The sequence below is a fragment of the Hippopotamus amphibius genome, chromosome 4, assembly GCF_030028045.1.
Source record: "Hippopotamus amphibius kiboko isolate mHipAmp2 chromosome 4, mHipAmp2.hap2, whole genome shotgun sequence".
Classification (NCBI taxonomy): domain Eukaryota; kingdom Metazoa; phylum Chordata; class Mammalia; order Artiodactyla; family Hippopotamidae; genus Hippopotamus; species Hippopotamus amphibius.
The window spans coordinates 131,655,634-131,674,923 of record NC_080189.1 but is presented as its reverse complement, the minus strand read 5'-3'; the positions used below and the strand labels follow the sequence as shown (position 1 = coordinate 131,674,923).

Below are 19,290 nucleotides of genomic sequence, written 5' to 3'. Positions count from 1 at the left end.
AAACTCAGCACCCTGCCAAATACAGACAGCTTCTTGAAAGGATAAGACATTTAAGTCTGAGATATATGTTGTTTGAAATCCAAAATATTTTCTGTGAAAACGCAGCTCTGTTATAATGAAAATGACTTGTGTAAAGAATTTGTTAATCATTCACACTCATATATTTCTCCTCTTCCATATTTCTAATTCTCTCTTGTATCTTGAAAGAAAAATATTCAATATATATATGTAAGGAGATTTTTTTCAGTATAATTAACCACATACTCCTCTGACATCGTGGCCATTGTTTCTATTGGCACTTCCTCTCATGGAACATGCTTCGTTCTTACCAAGAAAAAAAAAGCAATCTGTTTCCTATCACGTGAGGCATGAGAGTTGTTTGCTTTCAGCAAGCTTCCCCACAACTGCCCAGCTCTGTCATCCTATTCCTTTCTACCTGTCACCTATCTAAGTCGGGGCATCGCAAACCTCATCTTACCTGCTACCCAATATGCTGCTTAGTTTTGTTTTTTTAATTATGGACTTTCTTGATAATCTAGCTATTTTCTTCCCAGAAAAAAAAAGCATAAACACAAATAGAGACATTTTGCATACAATTTGGGGGCCTGCATAGACCCCTTGATGCCATCTAAGGAGTCCTGTTTAGGGACCTTGGGTAAGGAATTTCTGCCCATGAGAAACCCTTGGGAAAGGCAAGGATGAGCTGGGGACATGGTACTTGTGTAAGATGTGACACCTCCCATATATTTCACAATATACATAAAGCTTTATCTAAGGCAAAACTTTTTAAGCAAAAAGGAATTGGTAAAGTGAGGGAACGATATTTAGAGACATAATTCCCAATAGCAGTGCCTTTGATTGTTGAATTCTGAGATAAGTCACTGTTACAGGGGAAAGATCCAGGAAAACTGGCCAAGTCGTTATGGTAAAAACTTCATTTTATGCACAGTGTTTTAGCAATCTATCTTTTCCAAGCAGATGAAGAGCTTAAAGAATTCCTCTGCTAATAATATCATTTATTTTCAGAGTAAAGTGAAGTGTAAAGTAAGTGGACAAATATATCACAGTTAAAAGAAAATTTACACTTACCAAGATCACCAAAATATAAATCTATTAAAAATAGACCTTGTCTTTCATGTTTATTTCACATTATCTAAGTACATCCAGTTATGCAAATTTACATTTTTATTTCACATCTTTGCATTCTTGATATGTATAAAACAGTACAAAGAATACATTTGCAATATTCAGCCTGGAAAATCCTGCTCGGGGCAAACAAGATTCTCAGCTGCCTTATTCTTTCTGCACATGTACAAATACAATTCTAAATCATTAGAGTAAAAATCAAGATTGGTATAAGAAAAAAAAAGTTGACCAAATTTTTGTGTCACCTGAGGTTATTTGTACTTGGCTTTCAAAATGGTCTTCTAATTACTAAATAACTAGTCAACGGGTAACAGTTCTTTGGGAGCTTCTTAAATGATTTCAGGAAGCTTGGTTGTTTCTGAGGTTCTTGTAATCTGTATGCAGCTGACACTAGCTACTTATCAATGCTGTGTATTCACCTAAGATCTTTTCAAACATAGTAGTCAATGTTACTATCCCTCTTTTGTGAAAATATCTTGCCAGGCTAGAAAATGAACAATTTTTTCCTTCATGAGGCAAAGGAAAAGGACAGACCAGTGTAATACAGTACTAATTTGAAAGGAAATAATCATATTGAATGAAAGACTTTACCATTTTAGTTATAATCTTATGAAATTCAAATATGCATAAATCACACCATGACACTAGATGACCATATGTTCATTCTGCTCGATGTTGCCCATGAGATCTTTTGTATCACTAGTTCCCGGAGCTGATCCACTGTTAAAATAGAGAGTGTTCTCAAAAGTGTCCTCTCGAGGGAGATGCTCACGTCTTTTCTTATAAAAGAAATACGCAGCGAAGCCAGCACCTGTTACAATCAGGAGGACCACAATAACTACTACTCCTGCCACGCTGGACGATGGTTTGGAAGGGTCCATCTTCCTTGGGTCAGCTATAAATAAATAAACATATTAGGAAAAAGGTTAAGAGGAGGCAGAGAGTAGAATGCTATGGAGAACAATACAACTTCTTGGAAAAACAAAAATTCATGAATTTTCTTTCCAGTGACATTTGCCAAACAGAATGCAGGACATAAAAACAGAAGACTGTGTGGCACAGAAGATTATTTTAAATGTTAAGATGATTGTTCAACTGCAAGAATATTTCATGTATCTATGTAGCCCTGAGCTAGTATAATATTTTATCTTATTTTATTTTGTGTGTTGTGTGTGTATTCATGTGACCTTTATTTTATTTAATAATGACCCCAGGAATGAAACTGAGTTATTTGTAGTGAGGTGGATGGACCTAGAGTCTGTCATACAGAGCGAAGTAAGCCAGAAAGAGAAAAACAAATACCATATGCTAACTCATATATATGGAATCTAAAAAAATGGTACTGATGAACCCAGTGACAGGGCAAGAATAAAGATACAGATGTAGAGAACGGACTTGAGGACACAGGGTTGGGGGCGAAGGGGAAGCTGGGACGAAGTGAGATAGTCGCATTGACATATATACACTACCAAATGTAAAACAGATAGCTAGTGGGAGGCTGCTGCATAACACAGGGAGATCAACTCCATGATGGGTGATGGGTGATGACTTAGAGGGCTGGGATAGGGAAGGTGGGAAGCAGTTGTGGGAGAGAGGGGATATGGGGATATATGTGTAGATGCAGCTGGTTCACTTTGTTGTACAGCAAAAACTGGCACAACAGTGTAAAGCAATTATATTCCAACAAAGGGCATAAATAAATAAATAATAAATAAATAAATAAATAATAAATAAATAAATAAATAAATCGGCCCCAAAACCCAAGAGTCGTGATGCTGGCAATTCCAATATGCCAAAGAGAAGCCATACAGTGCTTCCTTTAAGTGAAAAGGTGAAAGTTCTCAACTTAGTAAGGAAAGAAAGAAAAGTCTGCTGAGGTTGCTAAGATCTACAGTGAAAACGGAGCTTCTATCTACGAAATTGTGAAACAGTAAGAAAGCTGTGCTAGTTTTACGGTCGCACCTCAAACTGCAAAAGTTACGACCACCATGCAAAAGTGCTTACTGAAGATAGAAAAGACATTAAATGTGTGGGTGGGAGACATAAACAGAAAACGTGTTCTCATTGGTGGCAACGTTTCGTGCCAGACAGCCTCGTGCCTATAGTAGTATAAGATATGTTTTTTAAAAGGAAAATGGTCTTTATTTTTTTAAGATTTTTTTTGATGTGGACCATTTTTAAAGTCTTTATTGATTTTGTTACAATATTGTTTCTGTTTTATGTCTTGGGATCGAACTCACACCCCCTGCATTAGGAAGGTGAAGTCTTAACCACTGGACTTCCAGGGAAAGTCCCAGTAGTATAATATTTTAAAATATTTATATCAGTTTCAAAATAATTGACGGTTGCTTACACATACATCATATGAAAATAAGTGGAATAGTAACAATGACGATGACAGTGAAAAGCAAGAGATAAAATTCAGGAAAAAAGAAAATGAGTAGTGGACATTTGAACACATGAGAATTAGTTAACAAATAGCACTTATGAAGTTAATGAGGGGACTGCAGGCATGCCACAAATCTCACTTTGAGTTTTTTTTAGCAGCAAACAAACTGAGTGAAAGAGGATCAGTTCCTTATTCAAGCTGTCCATAAAATTAAAATTTAAAACATTGCTTAAAAAAAAAAAAGAAAGAAATCACAGAGATTCCTAAGATTCCATGGGTTCTCACAGGGCAACTGTAACAGAGCAATCAACGTCCTCAATAAGATCTATGATGAAAACACCAACCTGACTCCAAGGCCTGCTTTTCTACAGCATCGTTTAAGGAAGGTCGATATTGTAATGACAAAGGCTAGTGCAGCTCAAGTAATTTGACTGAGAGTGCAGGGGGTATAGGAAGGGATTATTACTGTTTTTAAAACAAACTGTATTGCTGTATTACTAACATGGAACTTAAAATTTCATAACGGCCTTACCTTTTGTTGTAATTAACGTATGAGTAGGTTCAGCATCAACAACTGTTTATAAAATAAGAAAATAATTAAATACTTATAAAAACCCATAATAATTGCATGTAGCTAGTGAGCATTATTTGGTTTACAAATACATCAGATCATCCATGTTTGATTTATGGTGATATATGATATAGATAAACAATAAATAGATAAATGATAGATAGATAACAGATAAATAAAATCTGCACATCTATCTATCCTATAACAGCATCGTGCAGCTGCATGGTGAGTTTGAATACACTGGAAAATCTGAAAATATGATCTCCCCAGTTGCATTTCAGCCACTGATACTCACCCTCAAAATCTACCCAATCTACCCATAAATAATGTACCCTAGGCTAGCAGTTTTGACAATGGCTTACTGAAGCATAAGGTATTACAAGGCATTTGAATAAAAAATAAAATAAGATTCCAAGGTTCCACCAAAGGGTGTGGTGTCTTAGAGCATCCAAAGAATGAAGAACTATGCAATTCTAAAATAAAATAAATTACATAAATTAATTAATAAAATAAAATCTACTGGGGATGAGAATTTATTCAATTCATTTATTTAAATCTGTTGTCTAATTAATAATTTTATCTCTTGGGAAAGATATTACATGAGGTAGAATGGCATAAATATTATGAAAGCCAGAGGGTATCACACCATGGGCATATAATACTATTAATTCCCCCAATCCCTCTCCTGATATGGCCTGCCATTCAATCTCAGAAGGAAACTTATTTGGTCTTACATGATTTATTCATTAATAAATTCTCATTCCTCCCCACCGTCCACTTCTGGTTTGGCCAGGGTAAGTATTTCACCCCTTTTTCTCTCATGCCATGAGCCTGGCTCTCCAAACTTCTCGCAACTTCACAAATCCATATGCATGGATATCCCATTATAAATGCATTGATATACCAAAATCATGATGTCAGTTAAGCAGAAAGAGAGTGTTTTTGTTCTCACTCGAAGCTGCAGACAGCAACTGATCACCATGGCAGACTGGATTTCTCACTTATAAGGAGGGAGAGGTTGCAAGGAACCTGTAATCGCATTATATTGATAATTCCACACCTGACATCTTAATATTTGAAAGAAACGGGAGCCTGGAAACATATGTACCATAGGACAAATTCTTACTTACTTTTTGGTCTTTTACAAATGTATCCTTTGTAGGAAGAACAGTGAATATTACTCCAAAATCCAGAAGATGCATATAAAGCGACACAATCATTTCTTTCACCAGAGGGATCTCCTGTTTTCCAGTTGACAAAGGACACTGGGATGTTGTTTACCCACAACCACATTCCTGATTATCAGAGAAAGCCAATAAAAATAGAAGTTAAAAATAATCTGCCTTAAAATAAATTCAACGTATTCATGTAAAATTTCTAAGCAGGTTATTTTATACCACAATCAATAGTTGTTTCCAACCAAACTTTTCATAGGCAAGATGATAGTAACTAATTATTACAGGGAAACTGACAATGTGTTTCTCCTGTAGTTTTAGTTGAAAATGTATTCCTAATTAGTATAAATACGTAAACTTCTCCTCCTCTAATTGTTTTTTCCTGGCAAAAGATAGAAAATCTTTTTTAAAACCTCTTTAACTTAGCCACGGTAGATATTCCTTAATTAGCAGCTTTCAAGATAGCCTAATACGTGAGTCATTTAAATTTTCAGTTATTACCTCAAATGAAGATATGAGTTTGAATTTTCAAACTCTTCACAAATTAACCATTACTTAAGGCGAGACTTTCTAGAACTGAAAACGTTCTACCTACAACATTTTGAAATATTTGTGATTCAGTAATCATGCTGCAAAAATTACCTTTAACATTTCTGTACAATCCTATCCAAAAGTTGGTTTTGCTTTGAAGTGGCTCAACTCGATATGTCAGGAAACTCGATTCAGCAACACTTTCAATGGTAACCAGAGAGGAACCTGCAAAGTACGAAGGAATAAATATGATAGTAGTATATTTAAGCAGTTGAAAATATTTTTATAATGATGGTATGGATATTAAGAGCAATAAAAATCATCCCACTGTCTCCACTTAGGGAAAAGAATTTCAAAGAGTGGACATTTGTTTTTTAGGAATTTGTTTCCATTCTGAAAATATGATCTTTTTAAGCATCATTTGTGTACAAGCACTGAACGACTCCCTGCAGGATATACAAAAATGAGTAGGACATAGAATGTTTAAGAAGGCTATGGTTCAGTGGGTAGTAATGAGTTGAGAGTATAAAGAAATGTATTAGAAGAGAAAATAAATATAATATGCTATTGACATGTCAAACAGGAAGAGTATTTGTTTTAGGGGAAGCAACCATAAGGGCGCATGGAGGAAAGAGAATTTAGGATATTAGGGAGCATTTCAAGTAGAAAGGACAGGAAATAATTCCAGGAAGGGAAAGAATAAGAGAAAAGACAAAGAGAAAGGGAAGCATAGATCTTCTTCGGGAACAGAGATGGCTCACAGATGCATGGAATTCTCCATATATGGTTTATAGTAATAGAATACAAAATAGATAGGTAGGTAGGTAGGTAGGTAGGTAGATAGATAGATAGATAGATAGATAGATAGGGCAATTATTGGGTAAATGAATAGTGTTAATAGATAGCTCAGTTTGGCAGGATGAATCTGGTCAATGGGTGAAAAAGGACTTGGGTTAGGTCTCACTGCAGATGGCAGGAGACTGGTATTTAGGGTAACGTGGTGATTAAAAAACACTTTTTCAGGCAGCAGAATGATGCAATGCACTATAGGTGTATTAATCCAGCTGTTATGTATAGGACTATACAAAAAGAAGAGAAGAAACAGAAAGACTGCTTAGATGACTATGGCATTGACAACCCAGCCAAAGATTAAGTCAGTGCCAGCACTGTATTTTATAGTAAAATTATAGGATTTTAAATAATAACTTAAAATATTAATTTAAGTAGTTTATGCCAGACATTTTGCTTTGGGCTTTACGAGCATGATCTCACTAAAATTTTACAACAATCTTATTAAATTAGTACTACTGTTACTCCATGTTACAGATAAAGAACCTAAAGTCCAGAGGGTAAGTAATTTGCCAAGATCCTAATGATAATGGAGGGTAGAGTTACAGCACGATCCAGGCATCTGAATTTTGAGGACCTATACTTAACCATATGCCTGCATGCCATGTTACTGGGTCCTGGATTATTCTCTTTTTTAAAAAAATTTATTTATTTATTTATTTTTATTTATTGGCTGTATTGGGTCTTTGTTGCTGCGTGCTGGCTTTCAGAAGTTGCGGAGAGTGGTGGGGAGGGTTCTCTCTTCATTGTGGTGCACAGGCTTCTCATTGCAGTGGCTTCTCTTGTTGTGGAGCATGGGCTCTAGGCATGTGGCCTTCAGTAGTTGCGGAGCATGAGCTCATTAGTTGTGGCTCATGGGCTCTAGAGTGCAGGCTCAGTAGTTGTGGTGCATGAGCTTAGTTGGTCTGCGGCATGTGGGATCTTCCCAGACCAGGGATCAAACCCATGTCCCCTGCATTGGCGGGCAGATTCTTAACCACTGTGCTACCAGGGAAGCCCCGTGGATTGTTCTCTTGATGACCGTTTTCACTGCATAATTTCATAATCCATTATTAAATACATTTCATAGACAATAGCCATTTCAATATATTTGTGACATATTCTGATGAATGTGAATCATTCATTTTATTTGCAGGAAAATAGTTATTTAAAGTTGAAAACCAACTTTCTACATAGTCACTGCAAGAATTTAAAAACAAATACTCAGCAACATAAAAGAAAAACATCTTTAATTTAAAAAAGCAGGTTTCAAGTGACAACGTAAGGAATGGCAGAATAAGTACCCCTGAAAGTCCTCTCCTCTACAAAAGCAATAAGAACACTAACAATTTTTTCAAAAATCAACTTTTTCAGAACCCTGAAAGTTAACCAACAGCTTGTAACAATCCAGGAAGATTTATTCAAGAAAATGATTGACTCTCAGTAAGAAAACTAAGCTTCATGGTGTTTTTAACTTGTCCTAATCCCATAGCCTTATCAATAGCTCTGTGACTGCCTTAAATACCAACAGCCTCAAAATCACAGTGAAAACCAGAAGCCAAGGAGACACTAGGAAAGTCAGAATGGGATTGGGGCTCTTTCCAAGTCACATTCTCAAAGAATTTCCATTATTTGATCTCTCTGACAGGTCCCTGGAAAACCTCACCTGGCAAAGCTTGCCTTGATTTGACCTGACTCAGAGCTCATCCAATGTAAACAGCCTTTTCCTTGGGGGTATTTGTCAAAAACTAACAGTGGCAAGTACTTAACATCAGAGCTGCCTGAAGCAGTGATAACACTTTAGGGGAACAGCAAGCTAACCAAAAAACTAAAAGTAAAAACTATGGAGTAGAATGTCCATAGGGAGCTTTAAGAAGCACTGACCTATTCCTGGAAATCTAGAGGCCACAGACACTCACTGGGGTGTGTACATGCCCAGGACTATGTGCATGCCCATGAAAGATCTGAAAAGTCCCAACACTATCACCTCTGGCTGACTTTGAGTGTCTGCACAAGCAGGAAGCAAAGGCTAAGGCAGAGTTTTTAACTGCCTATATGAGTGTTGAAGGCATGCATTCAGATAGAACCCCTCAGTAAAACCTGGGAAACTTTCTGGTTCTAGGCACCAAGGAAATATGTTCCCAATCATTAGCTGACCACTTAACTAACTAGGCAGAAACTTCAGTAAACACACATGAAAAAGAATACAAACTACAGAATTCATGAGGGAAAGTTACTAAACAAGCAAACAAGCAAACTGCAACAAAAACAAATCTTGTGGCGTGGAAATAAACTTATTTCCAGAGTTGCCTATTTTCTTGTTTTTTTAATATTCATTTTTCAACAAAAAATTATAAGAAATGCAAAGAAATGTGAAAGTAAGACCCATACCAGGAAAAGAAGCAGTCAATACAAACTGTTCCTGAAACAGCCACATCTTTGACTTACTGGACAAAGACTTTTTAAATCAGCTATGTTAAAGGTGTTTAAAGAACTAAAGGAAAAATGTCTAAAGAACTGAAAGAAAGTATGAGACAATTGCTCACCAAACAGAGACTATTAATAAAAAGATAGAAATTATTTTTTAAAAAATTAAATTCTGGAGTTAAGAAGTATAATATTTGAAAGGAAAACTTCACTGGAGAGGCCTAACAGTGAGCTTGATTAAGCAAAAGAAATAATCAACAAACTTGAGATTACCCGGTCTGAATAATGAGGGGAAAAAAAGAAGAAAATTTTACAGAGTCTCAGAGATATAATCATATCAAGATACACATAATGGGAGTCCTAGGAGAGGAGTGAGATAAAGAGGCAGAACCAATACTTGAGAAATAATGGCCAAAAGCTTCCCAACATTCATGAAAACTATTAATATAAACATGCAGGAAGCTCAACAATATCAAAGTAAGATAATCTTAAGAAGCTCCACATCATAATCAAATTATCCAAAGACAGAAAATCTTAAAAGTAACAAGAGAGAAGTGATTCATCCTGTCCAAGAGCTTCTCAACATAAATAACACTGCTTTCTCATCAGAAACCACAGAGACCAGAAGGCAGTAGGATGACATATTCAAAAGGCTGAAAGAAAGTAACGGTTGTTGGCCAGCTTTCTATCCAGCAAAACTGTCCTTCAAAAATAAAGGAAAAGTTAAAAAAAAAATAAAGGAAAAGTTAAGAAATTCTTAGATAAACAAAAATGGAGAGAACTTGTCACAGGCAGATCTACTCTACAAGAAATACTAAAGAAAGTCCTTCAGGCCAAAATAAAAAGACACTTGACAACAATTTAAATCCACAAGAAGAAATAAAGAGCACCAGTAAAGGAAACTACATAGGTAAAAATAGAAGACAGCACAAATTTATTTTTTGTTTATACTTTTGTTTAGTCTTATATGATTTAAAGACAACTACACAAAACAGTACTTATAAATCTGTGTTGATGGGCATACAATGTATAAAGATGTATTTATATGATAATAACACAAAGGACTGTAGATGGAAAAGAGCTATATAAGAGCAAAATTTAGCACTCTATTGAAATTAAATTTATATTGATTTGAACTAGATTGTTGTGTTGCATATTAGATGTTAATTATCATCCCCATAGCAACCACTAAGAAAATGACTAAGCGATATATAGTAAAAGATATAACAAGGAAACTAAAATGGTGCACTAGAGATTATCTATTTAACATAAAAGAAGGGCGAAATGGAGAAAAAGAGAAACCAAAATTATAAGACAAATATAAAATAAATAAAATGGCAGATATAAATCCTACTTTATAAGTAATTACACTAAATGTAAATGGACTGAGTACTCCAATCAAAAGACAAGAGATTGGCAAAATGAATAAAAAATAAAAATAAATAAAAATAAAGTTTAAAATAATACAACTATATGTTATCTACAAAATACATACTTGAGATTTGAAAGCATAAACAGGTTAAAAGTAAAAGCATGGAAAGAGATATTCCATGCAAACAGTAAATAACGAAGACCTGGAGTGATATTAGACAATAAACTTTTAGACAAAAGTTTTTACTAGAGACAAATAAGGATGTTTTATAATGATTAAAGTTTTAATTCATCAAGAAGATATAACAATTATAGACATATATGCACACAAAAATAAAGTCTCAAACTACATGAAGCAAAAACTGACAAAGTAGACTTCTCCTGACTCAGAATTGAAAGTAAAAACTCACAGGGAGCAACGAAAATGGCAACATAGAAGGCTCCTGAAATTCCCTTCTCCCACATACACACCAAATGAATAACTACACATGGAGCAATTTTCTCAGTAAGATCCAGAAACTCAGTGACTCCTACATATAGGGCTATTGAGAAAACACAAATGTCTAAATGAGTAGGAAAGTCTGAGACACACTCTTCATAAACCCCACCCCCAGCATAGTGCCTTATAATCAGGAGGGAGCCCCTAATTGCCAGCTTCTCCCTGAGGAGAGAAGGGTTTCAACCACACATCTAGCACCCCAAATTTTAAGGCTCCCCCTTGAGGAATAGCACCCCCAACACCTAACTCTGGAAGCTAATGGGGTTTGTAGCCATGAGACCCATAGGACCACAGAAAACAGCAGCAATTCTTAATGGGCACCAAACACCTGTCATGGCTAAGCTAAGAAGGAACAGACAAAAATGCCCATCTCTCAGTCTTTACCTGGAAGGGGATTGACTGCATACTTTACAACTTGCTACCTTGGGGTGGGGGGTCCAGCTGCTAATTTGCATGCAGCAAGGGGCTAGCTGTGATCCTCTTGGGGGAGCTGGTGGGCACTTCTGTTGCCTTCTTCCCCTGACTTGCTGCAATGATAAAATCGGGTCACCAACAGGTCTCTGGAAGGAGCTTAGACACACACCTGGTTTACACACTTTCCCAGGTGCTGCCTGAGGGTCCAGCTTCTAATCAGTCTGCATGTATGTGCTAACTGTGACCCTCTCCTTTGGGATATCATCAGGTATTGGCACACTCTCAACCACAGGGAGCCACTAAAAATAAAGATGACAGTTTATATAAGCACAAAGTTTTGAGTGACAAACAGGAGCTTGGGCTGTGTTGATTGATGAGGTTCATCTCCTACATAAGACCATTCTCAAGATTGGAAGAGGTGTCTCTTTTATCTTATGTGCAGAAACCAACACAGAGAGTCAAGGAAAATAAAGAAAAAAACAAAATATGCTCTAAACAAAAGAATGACATACATCTCCAAACTGATTTTAATGAAACAGAGATAAGTTATTTACCCAATAGAGAGTTTGGGATAACAGCTGTAAAGATACTCAATGAGGTCAGAAAAGCAATGCATGAACAAAGCAAGAACAGAGGTGCTCAACAACAGACTAGAAAACTGGGAGAAAGAAACAGTAAAGTCAAAGAAAGAGCAGTCAAAAAGAAGGGAGCAAAAAGAAAAAAAGAATCAAAAAATCAAGCTAGCTTAAAGGACTTATGAGACAAGAGCAAGTGGATCAATATACATATTATAGGAATTCAAGAAGAAGAGAGAGAGATGGGGGCAGAAAGCTAATGGCTGATAATTTCAAAGAACTAATGGCTGATAATTTCCCTAACCTGGGGGAAAGAAACAGACATCTAGATCCAGGAAGCATAAGGAGTACCAAATATAGTGAATATAAAGAGATCAACAGTGAGACACATTATAATTAAATTGTCAAAAATTAAAGACAAAGAGAAATTCTTAAAAACAGCAAAAGAAAAGCAACTTGTTACATACAAGGGAACCCCTGTAAGATAAAACTAATTATTCAGCAGAAACTTTGCAGGCCAGAAGGGAGTGAGAAGATATACTTAAAGTGCTTAGAGATAAAAGCTTCCAACGAAGAATACTCTACCTAGCAAAACCATCATTCAGAATCAAATGAGAGATAAAGAGTTTTCCAAACAAAATCTGAAAGAGTTCATCACCAACAGACCAGCCTTATAAGAACTGTCAAGGGGAATTCTTCAAGCTGAAATGAAAGGATACTAACTAGTAATATGTTTGAAAATATAAAACCCAATGGTAAAGGTAGATGTATAGGAAAATCCAGAATATTCTGATATTATAATGTTGGCAGGTAAATCACTTATAACTCTAGTATAAAGGTTAAAAGACAAAAGTATTAAAAATAACTATAAATACAGTAATTTGTTAATGTATACACAATATAAAAAGATGTAAATTGTGACATCAAGAACAGAAAAGGTGGGGGGAATGTAAAAATGTAGAGTGTTTGCATACATTCAAAGTTAAGTTGTTAGCTTTAAATATACTCTTATAACTATGTTTCATGTAAGCTTCCTGATAACCACACAACAAAACCTACAGTAGATACACAAAATAAAAGGAAAAGAATCTAAGTATACTACTTAGAAACCATAAAATCACAAAGGAAGTGAGCAGAGAGGAAGAAAGAAACAAAGGTAGGTCAAGACAGACAGAAAACAATTAACAAAATGGAGATATTAAGTGCATATAAACCAACAATTTCTATAAATATAAATGGACTAAATTCTCCAATCAAAAAACATAGAGTGGCTTAATAGATTAAAAAAGAGAAAAAAAAAAAAAAAGACCCAACTATATGCTGTCTATAACAGACTCATTCCAACTTTAGGACATACATAGGCTTAAAGTGAAGGGAATAGAAAAATTATTCCATGCAAATAGTGTTGAGAAAACTAGACAGCCACATGCAATAGAATACAACTGGTCCACTACCTAACACTATACAGAATGGGACTTCCCCGATTGTGCAGTGGTTAACAATCCACCTGCCAATGCAGGGGACACAGGTTTGATCCCTGGTCTGGGAAGATCACACATGCCACAGAGCAACTAAACCTGTGCGCCACAACTACTGAGCCTGTGCTCTAGAGCCCAAGAGACACAACTACTGAAGCCCGTGTGCCTAGAGCCCATGCTCCACAATAAGAGAAGCCACCACAGTAAGAAGCCTGCACACTGAAATGAAGAGTAGCCCTTGCTCTCTGCAACTAGAGAAAGCCCAAGTGCAGCAACAAAGACCCAATGCAGCCAATAAATTTAAAAAAAAAGACCTGAAATCATAAAAATCCTATAAGAAAACATAGGCAATAAGCTCCTTGATGCTAATCTTAGTGATGATTTTTTGTATTTATACTAACAGCAAAGGGAAATAAAGCAAAAATAAACAAATGGGACAAAAATCTTCTGCATAGCAAAGGAAACCATCAGCAAAATGAAAATATAACCTCCTGAATGGGAGAAAATTTTTGCAAAACACAACCTAATAGAAGTTTAATATCTACAATATACAAGGAACTTACACAACTCAATAGCAAAAAACAAATAACCCAATTTAAAAAAATGGGCAAAGGACCCAAAGAGATATTTTTTCCAAAGAAGACTTACAAATGGCTAAGAAGTACATGAAAAGGTGTTGAACACCACCAATCATCAGGGAAATGAAAATCAAAACCACAATGAGATATTGCCTCACACTTGTTTAGGCTAGCTATTATTAAAAAGATAAGAGATAATAAATGATGCAGAGGATGAAGAGAAAAGGAAACCCTGTTAGTGTAAATGTAGATTGGTACAGTCCTTTTGGAAAACAGTGTGGGGGTTCCTCAAAAAGTTAAAAATAAAACTACCACGTGGTTCAGCAATCCCACTTCTCGGTATATACCCAAAGGAAATGAAATCACTGTCTCAAAAAGATATCTGCGCTCCATGTTCACTGCAGCGTTATTCACAATAGCAAGGATGTGAAAACAACCCCAGCACCCATCAACAGATGAATGATTAAGAAAATGTAGTATGTATAGGATGGCCAAGAGGCACATGAAAAGCTGCTCAACATCACTAATTATTAGAGACATGCAAATCAAAACTACAATGAGGTATCACCTCACATCGGTTGGAATGGGCATCATCAGAAAATCTACAAAGAGTAAATGCTGGAGAGGGTGTGGAGAAAAGGGAACCCTCTTGCACTGTTGGTGGGAATGTAAATTGATACAGCCACTATGGAGAACAGTATGGAGGTTCCTTGCAAAACTAAAAATAGAACTACCATATGACCCAGCAATCCCACTGCTGGACATATACCCAGAGAACACCATAATTCAAAAAGACACATGCACCCCAATGTTCATTGCAGCACTGTTTACAATAGCCAGGTCATGGAAGCAACCTAAATGTCCATCAACAGATGAATGGATAAAGAAGATGTGGTACATATATACAATGGAATATTACTCAGCTGTAAAAAGCAATGAAACTGGGATATTTTTAGAGACATGGACGGATATAGAAACTGTCACACAGAGTGAAGTGAGTCAGAAAGAGAAAGACAAATATCGTATATTAACACATATATGTGGACTATAGAAAAATGATACAAATCAACTGGTTTGCAAGGCAGAAATAGAGACACAGATGTAGAGAACAAACATATGGACACCAAGTGGGGAAAGCAGGGAGGGTTGGGGGGGGAATAAATTGGAAGGTTGGGATACCAAACTGTACACTCTAAATATATGCAGTTTATTGTAAAAAATTAAAAATTAAAAATTAAAAAAAAATGTAGTATGTATATACAATGGAATATTATTCAGCCTTTAAAAGGAGGGAAATCCTGCCATTTGCAACAGCATTGATTAACCTGGAGGGCATTATTCTAAGGAATTAAGCCAGAGAGAGACAGACAAGTACTACATGATATTACTTTTAGGTGGAATTTAAAAAATAAAAGTCAAACTCACAGAAAAAGAAAACGAACAGTGATGGTGAAGGGCTTGAGGGGTGGGAGAAATAGAGAGATGCTGGTAAAAGGGTACAAACTTTCAGTTATGTGATAAATAAGGTCTTAGGAGCTAATGTAGAATATAGTGACTACAGTTGACAATACTGTATGGTATAATTGAAATTTGCTAAGAGATTAGAACTTAAGTGTTCCTACCATAAAAAAAAAAAAGGTAAATATGTGACGTGATGGTCGTGTTAACTTGTCAGTAGGACTCCTTTCCCAACAAATACGTGTATCAAACCATCACCTCCCACACTTTAAATGTATTATAATGTTATGTCAACGATACCTCAATAAAACTGAAGAAAAAAACTAACCATAAAAGTAAAAAGAAGACGTGAAAACTCCAGGCTGATTTTTGAATGAACCTGAAGGAAATGAGCATGTACCCCTTACTCGCCACCATTGAATGAAGGGCTCTGACTTAGAGCATAATCAAAATTTAGTCACAAAATAATGCAGTAAAATATTCAGTGGGATTTAATTAAGTAGATTTTTTAATGTACCCTGAGAAGTTCACTTTGACATTTTTATTTCAGGAGGAAAATTGTCCATCTTTGTCATGTTTACTTGAGTTTTGTTTCATATTTATTCACAAAGATAACCACATCTAAATGCTTTTCTATTCATGGCAAAGCAAAATGGTTCCTGGACACTTGTGAAGCCTGAGCTGATCAGTGATAAAGGGGGAACACAACACTCTGAAAAATAATCCCAACAATCTAGAATATTAGGGCAGAAAGACTTGTTCATCAAGTCATTGCTTTCTACCAGGATTCTTTAACCTTTTGAGGCTACAATGTTAGAAATTACATTTGGGGGGCCTTGCTGTTACAATATAAATTATTAAGACAAATAAACAGGTACTTTTACCTTCCTTAGGTTTAATATACAGTGTTACTAGTATCACAGTAACCTAGAAGAGATGACTGTGGGATTTTCTGACAGACAATGCGGCACTTACCCATTCGAAGACATTCCAGAGAAGCCTGGCCCCAGTTCCTTGTGTATGAAGACTCGATATAGTAGCAGTGACCGTGGAAAGGAATCCACGCCGTGTGCTCTGACTCGGGGCATCTACCAGGCAGCTGTGGGGGTTCAGTGGCAGGGATTTCTGTTAATAAAAAGATATTTTAAATAAAGTGAGACCTGAAGTGTCTTTAGAACATAGAATAATGCTGGTAATTAAGGAAATTTTCATCACCTGTCATTATTTTTTTTGAAGCTCTAACGGTCATCATTTTGATCCACCATTTCTACTCTGGACTATTCTTTTTACTTTATTATTTTTTTTCATTTAAAATGTATTTCAGTAGAAGGTTCTATGGTATAAGGGCGATCAATCATATTCATAATTAAGAATGTAGCTCTACAGGTACCTACAAAGATGTTAATAAGTTCCCCTAAAAGGTCAACCAAAAATAATTTGGAGGGAGTCTTCCTTCTAGACACTCTTCCTTTTCTAGGATCCTCGCCCCTATAAACCCTTCTTAGCTATGACTGACATCTATGTTATAACTAAACAGTACAGGTAGAACTCTAGGACTTTGTCACTGTCCAACTCTATGACTGTATTCTAGGACTGCATCGCTGTAATATCACTGACTGATGAATCTATGTGTATTCTGATAAAATTATTTTGGTATAGCTGTGTTGTCAACATCAAAAGTAATCATAATTTCCTGACAGCATAGATTTCAGAGGATTATCCCAATAATAGAAATTCAGAAATGTATCAAGAGGAAACAAACTCTAGTAATGAAGAAAATTTTCTATCTCTGTTATTTTGATCTTTGTACATTTGTTTATTGCCAAGTCAGTCTTTGGTTAGGTGAAGGAATGTGTTTTATCTGATCCTTAAGGTACCCCAGAACATGTGATGGTTTAAGAATGTCAATGGTGGTTCGTATTAGCTTATTGAGAAAATTTCAAATCCCTTGATTGCTTTTATGGATTCAATTACCGTCTGATCTTTTGCAGAGAAAATAAAAACTTTCATTGCAATATGCTGTCCTCCAGTAGCCGTCAAGATCCATATAAACACATGCAGACTTCAGTCTGGGCTCATCAGCAGCCCAATTAGTGTACCTCACCCTCCATTTATCGGTCCAAACATACTCATTACTGGTCTGCGAGAACAAAAACAACCATTATCATGGAGCCTGGCTTCGTTTAGAAAATACCAAAAGAACCCAGCAGGGAGTAAAAAGTATACTTAAGACTGTGATTTGACAAAGAATCTCCAACATTTGGGAATAAAAAGAACATTATAAATTATTCCTACCAACTCACATTCAGGAAATGCAGCCTTTCTTAAGAAAAAAATACTTCCTAAAGATCCCCATGAAGATGTCGTTGGAAGCTATTTTGAAAAACACAGACAAAGGGTGTTCAACTCAAGGATGGAAGATGCCTTAGAGGACTGGGGCGGGGAGGGTGGGGGGACTCGGGGGGGGGGGAGTCAAGGAAGGGAGGGAATATAGGGATATGTGTATAAAAACAGATGATTGAACTTGGTGTACCCCCCCCAAAAAAAAAAAAAAACAGATGACTGAACTTGGTGTACGCCCCCCCAAAAAAATTAAAAAATAAACAAATAAATAAAAAGAAAAACACAGACTTAAAAACCTATGTCTTGTTCTAGAAAACTCTCTTCATTTTCAGGCTTTCAGTGCAAAAGAGGGGTTTTATCTTCAGAACAAATAAAATACTTATTATATTATCATTGAAATAATACAAATTAAGTAATTTTCATTGAACTCAGGGACCCCTGAGAGAAACACTTATCTCTTCTAATCTTCTTACCGTTTGGCTACTGAAACACGGCCAATGACAAATGACTTATGCAAGGAGACATGGGTGGGTAAGAGAAGAGCTAGCTCTCTTGCCTTCCTGTTAGGTCATCTTTCAACCATAAGGAATCATGATGGCATCTTTTAAAGCTAATTGTTTAATTCAGTTTGCATACTGCTTATCAAATTTCGCTGGGCAAATAAATTTATGGCCACATACAAATTAATTGATAACATCAAAAAGATTACTTATCAATAAAATTCTTTTGATAGTCTAAAAGAAATTTTACAGGTAAAGCCTCACAACAGATGATATGTAACTTTAATCAGCGATAAGTGAATTTTTAAACCAAACAGTTGTCCCCTTTTTAACTGCATTATTCACTTTACCAAGGCAATTACCAAAGATTTAATGACAAAACCAAAAGCATGTGTTACCTCAAGTTAGAATTTATAGTATTCTACCATGTTTAACCAAATAATGCTGACTAAATCATTAACTCCATAGTTGTAATAAATATAACAGTATTGTTTTAGTTATAAATATGGGATAATGGAAAGCTATGTAACCTAACAATAAATAAAAGCCTATTTTAAACTCATAAGAGAATTGACACCATGTTTGTGAGAAGAAAATATATGAATTCTCAGGAGAGTTAGTTACTAAAAATAGATTCAATATAGACATAAAAATGTCGTTCTTAAGTTTAAACACAGAAGTCATTGTGGAACTACTTACTTTTAAATGTTCACTAACCTGCTTAGGAAATACTTATTGCACGAAGTGTAAATGTCAATCTCTGCATTACAGTAGAAGAATTTCTATAAAGTCTGACACCAGTCTACTTTCCAGCTTTATCCCCTTATCTCCTTTTATTTCTTCTTGGTACTCCTTCCTTACAAGAACCATCCTAGACCACATCTATAAAGTTTGACTTTCTCTGAGAAGCCCTCTTTGTCCTCTCCCCTGGCACAAATGATCCCTTCTCTCTCCTCTCCCAGCACTCTGTATATACCTCTCTGACACTTGTTTTCTCTCTTAATTAC

General features: G+C 35.8%; 1 protein-coding gene across 2 annotated transcripts in view; it reads right to left on the bottom strand.

The window, feature by feature from the left end:
* Positions 1–1,108: 1,108 nt before the first annotated feature.
* The window catches only part of MRC1 (mannose receptor C-type 1), a 103,765-nt gene continuing 85,583 nt past the window's right edge, over positions 1,109–19,290 (bottom strand). For both annotated transcript variants that reach the window (XM_057732775.1, XM_057732777.1), the window contains 6 exons: positions 17,415–17,580; positions 16,416–16,565; positions 5,924–6,037; positions 5,237–5,401; positions 4,068–4,109; positions 1,109–2,041 (listed from right to left, as the gene is read on the bottom strand). In XM_057732775.1, the coding sequence (XP_057588758.1) occupies positions 1,791–2,041; positions 4,068–4,109; positions 5,237–5,401; positions 5,924–6,037; positions 16,416–16,565; positions 17,415–17,580 (888 nt within the window). In that variant the 3' untranslated portion in view covers positions 1,109–1,790. The remainder of the gene's footprint in view (positions 2,042–4,067; positions 4,110–5,236; positions 5,402–5,923; positions 6,038–16,415; positions 16,566–17,414; positions 17,581–19,290) is intronic.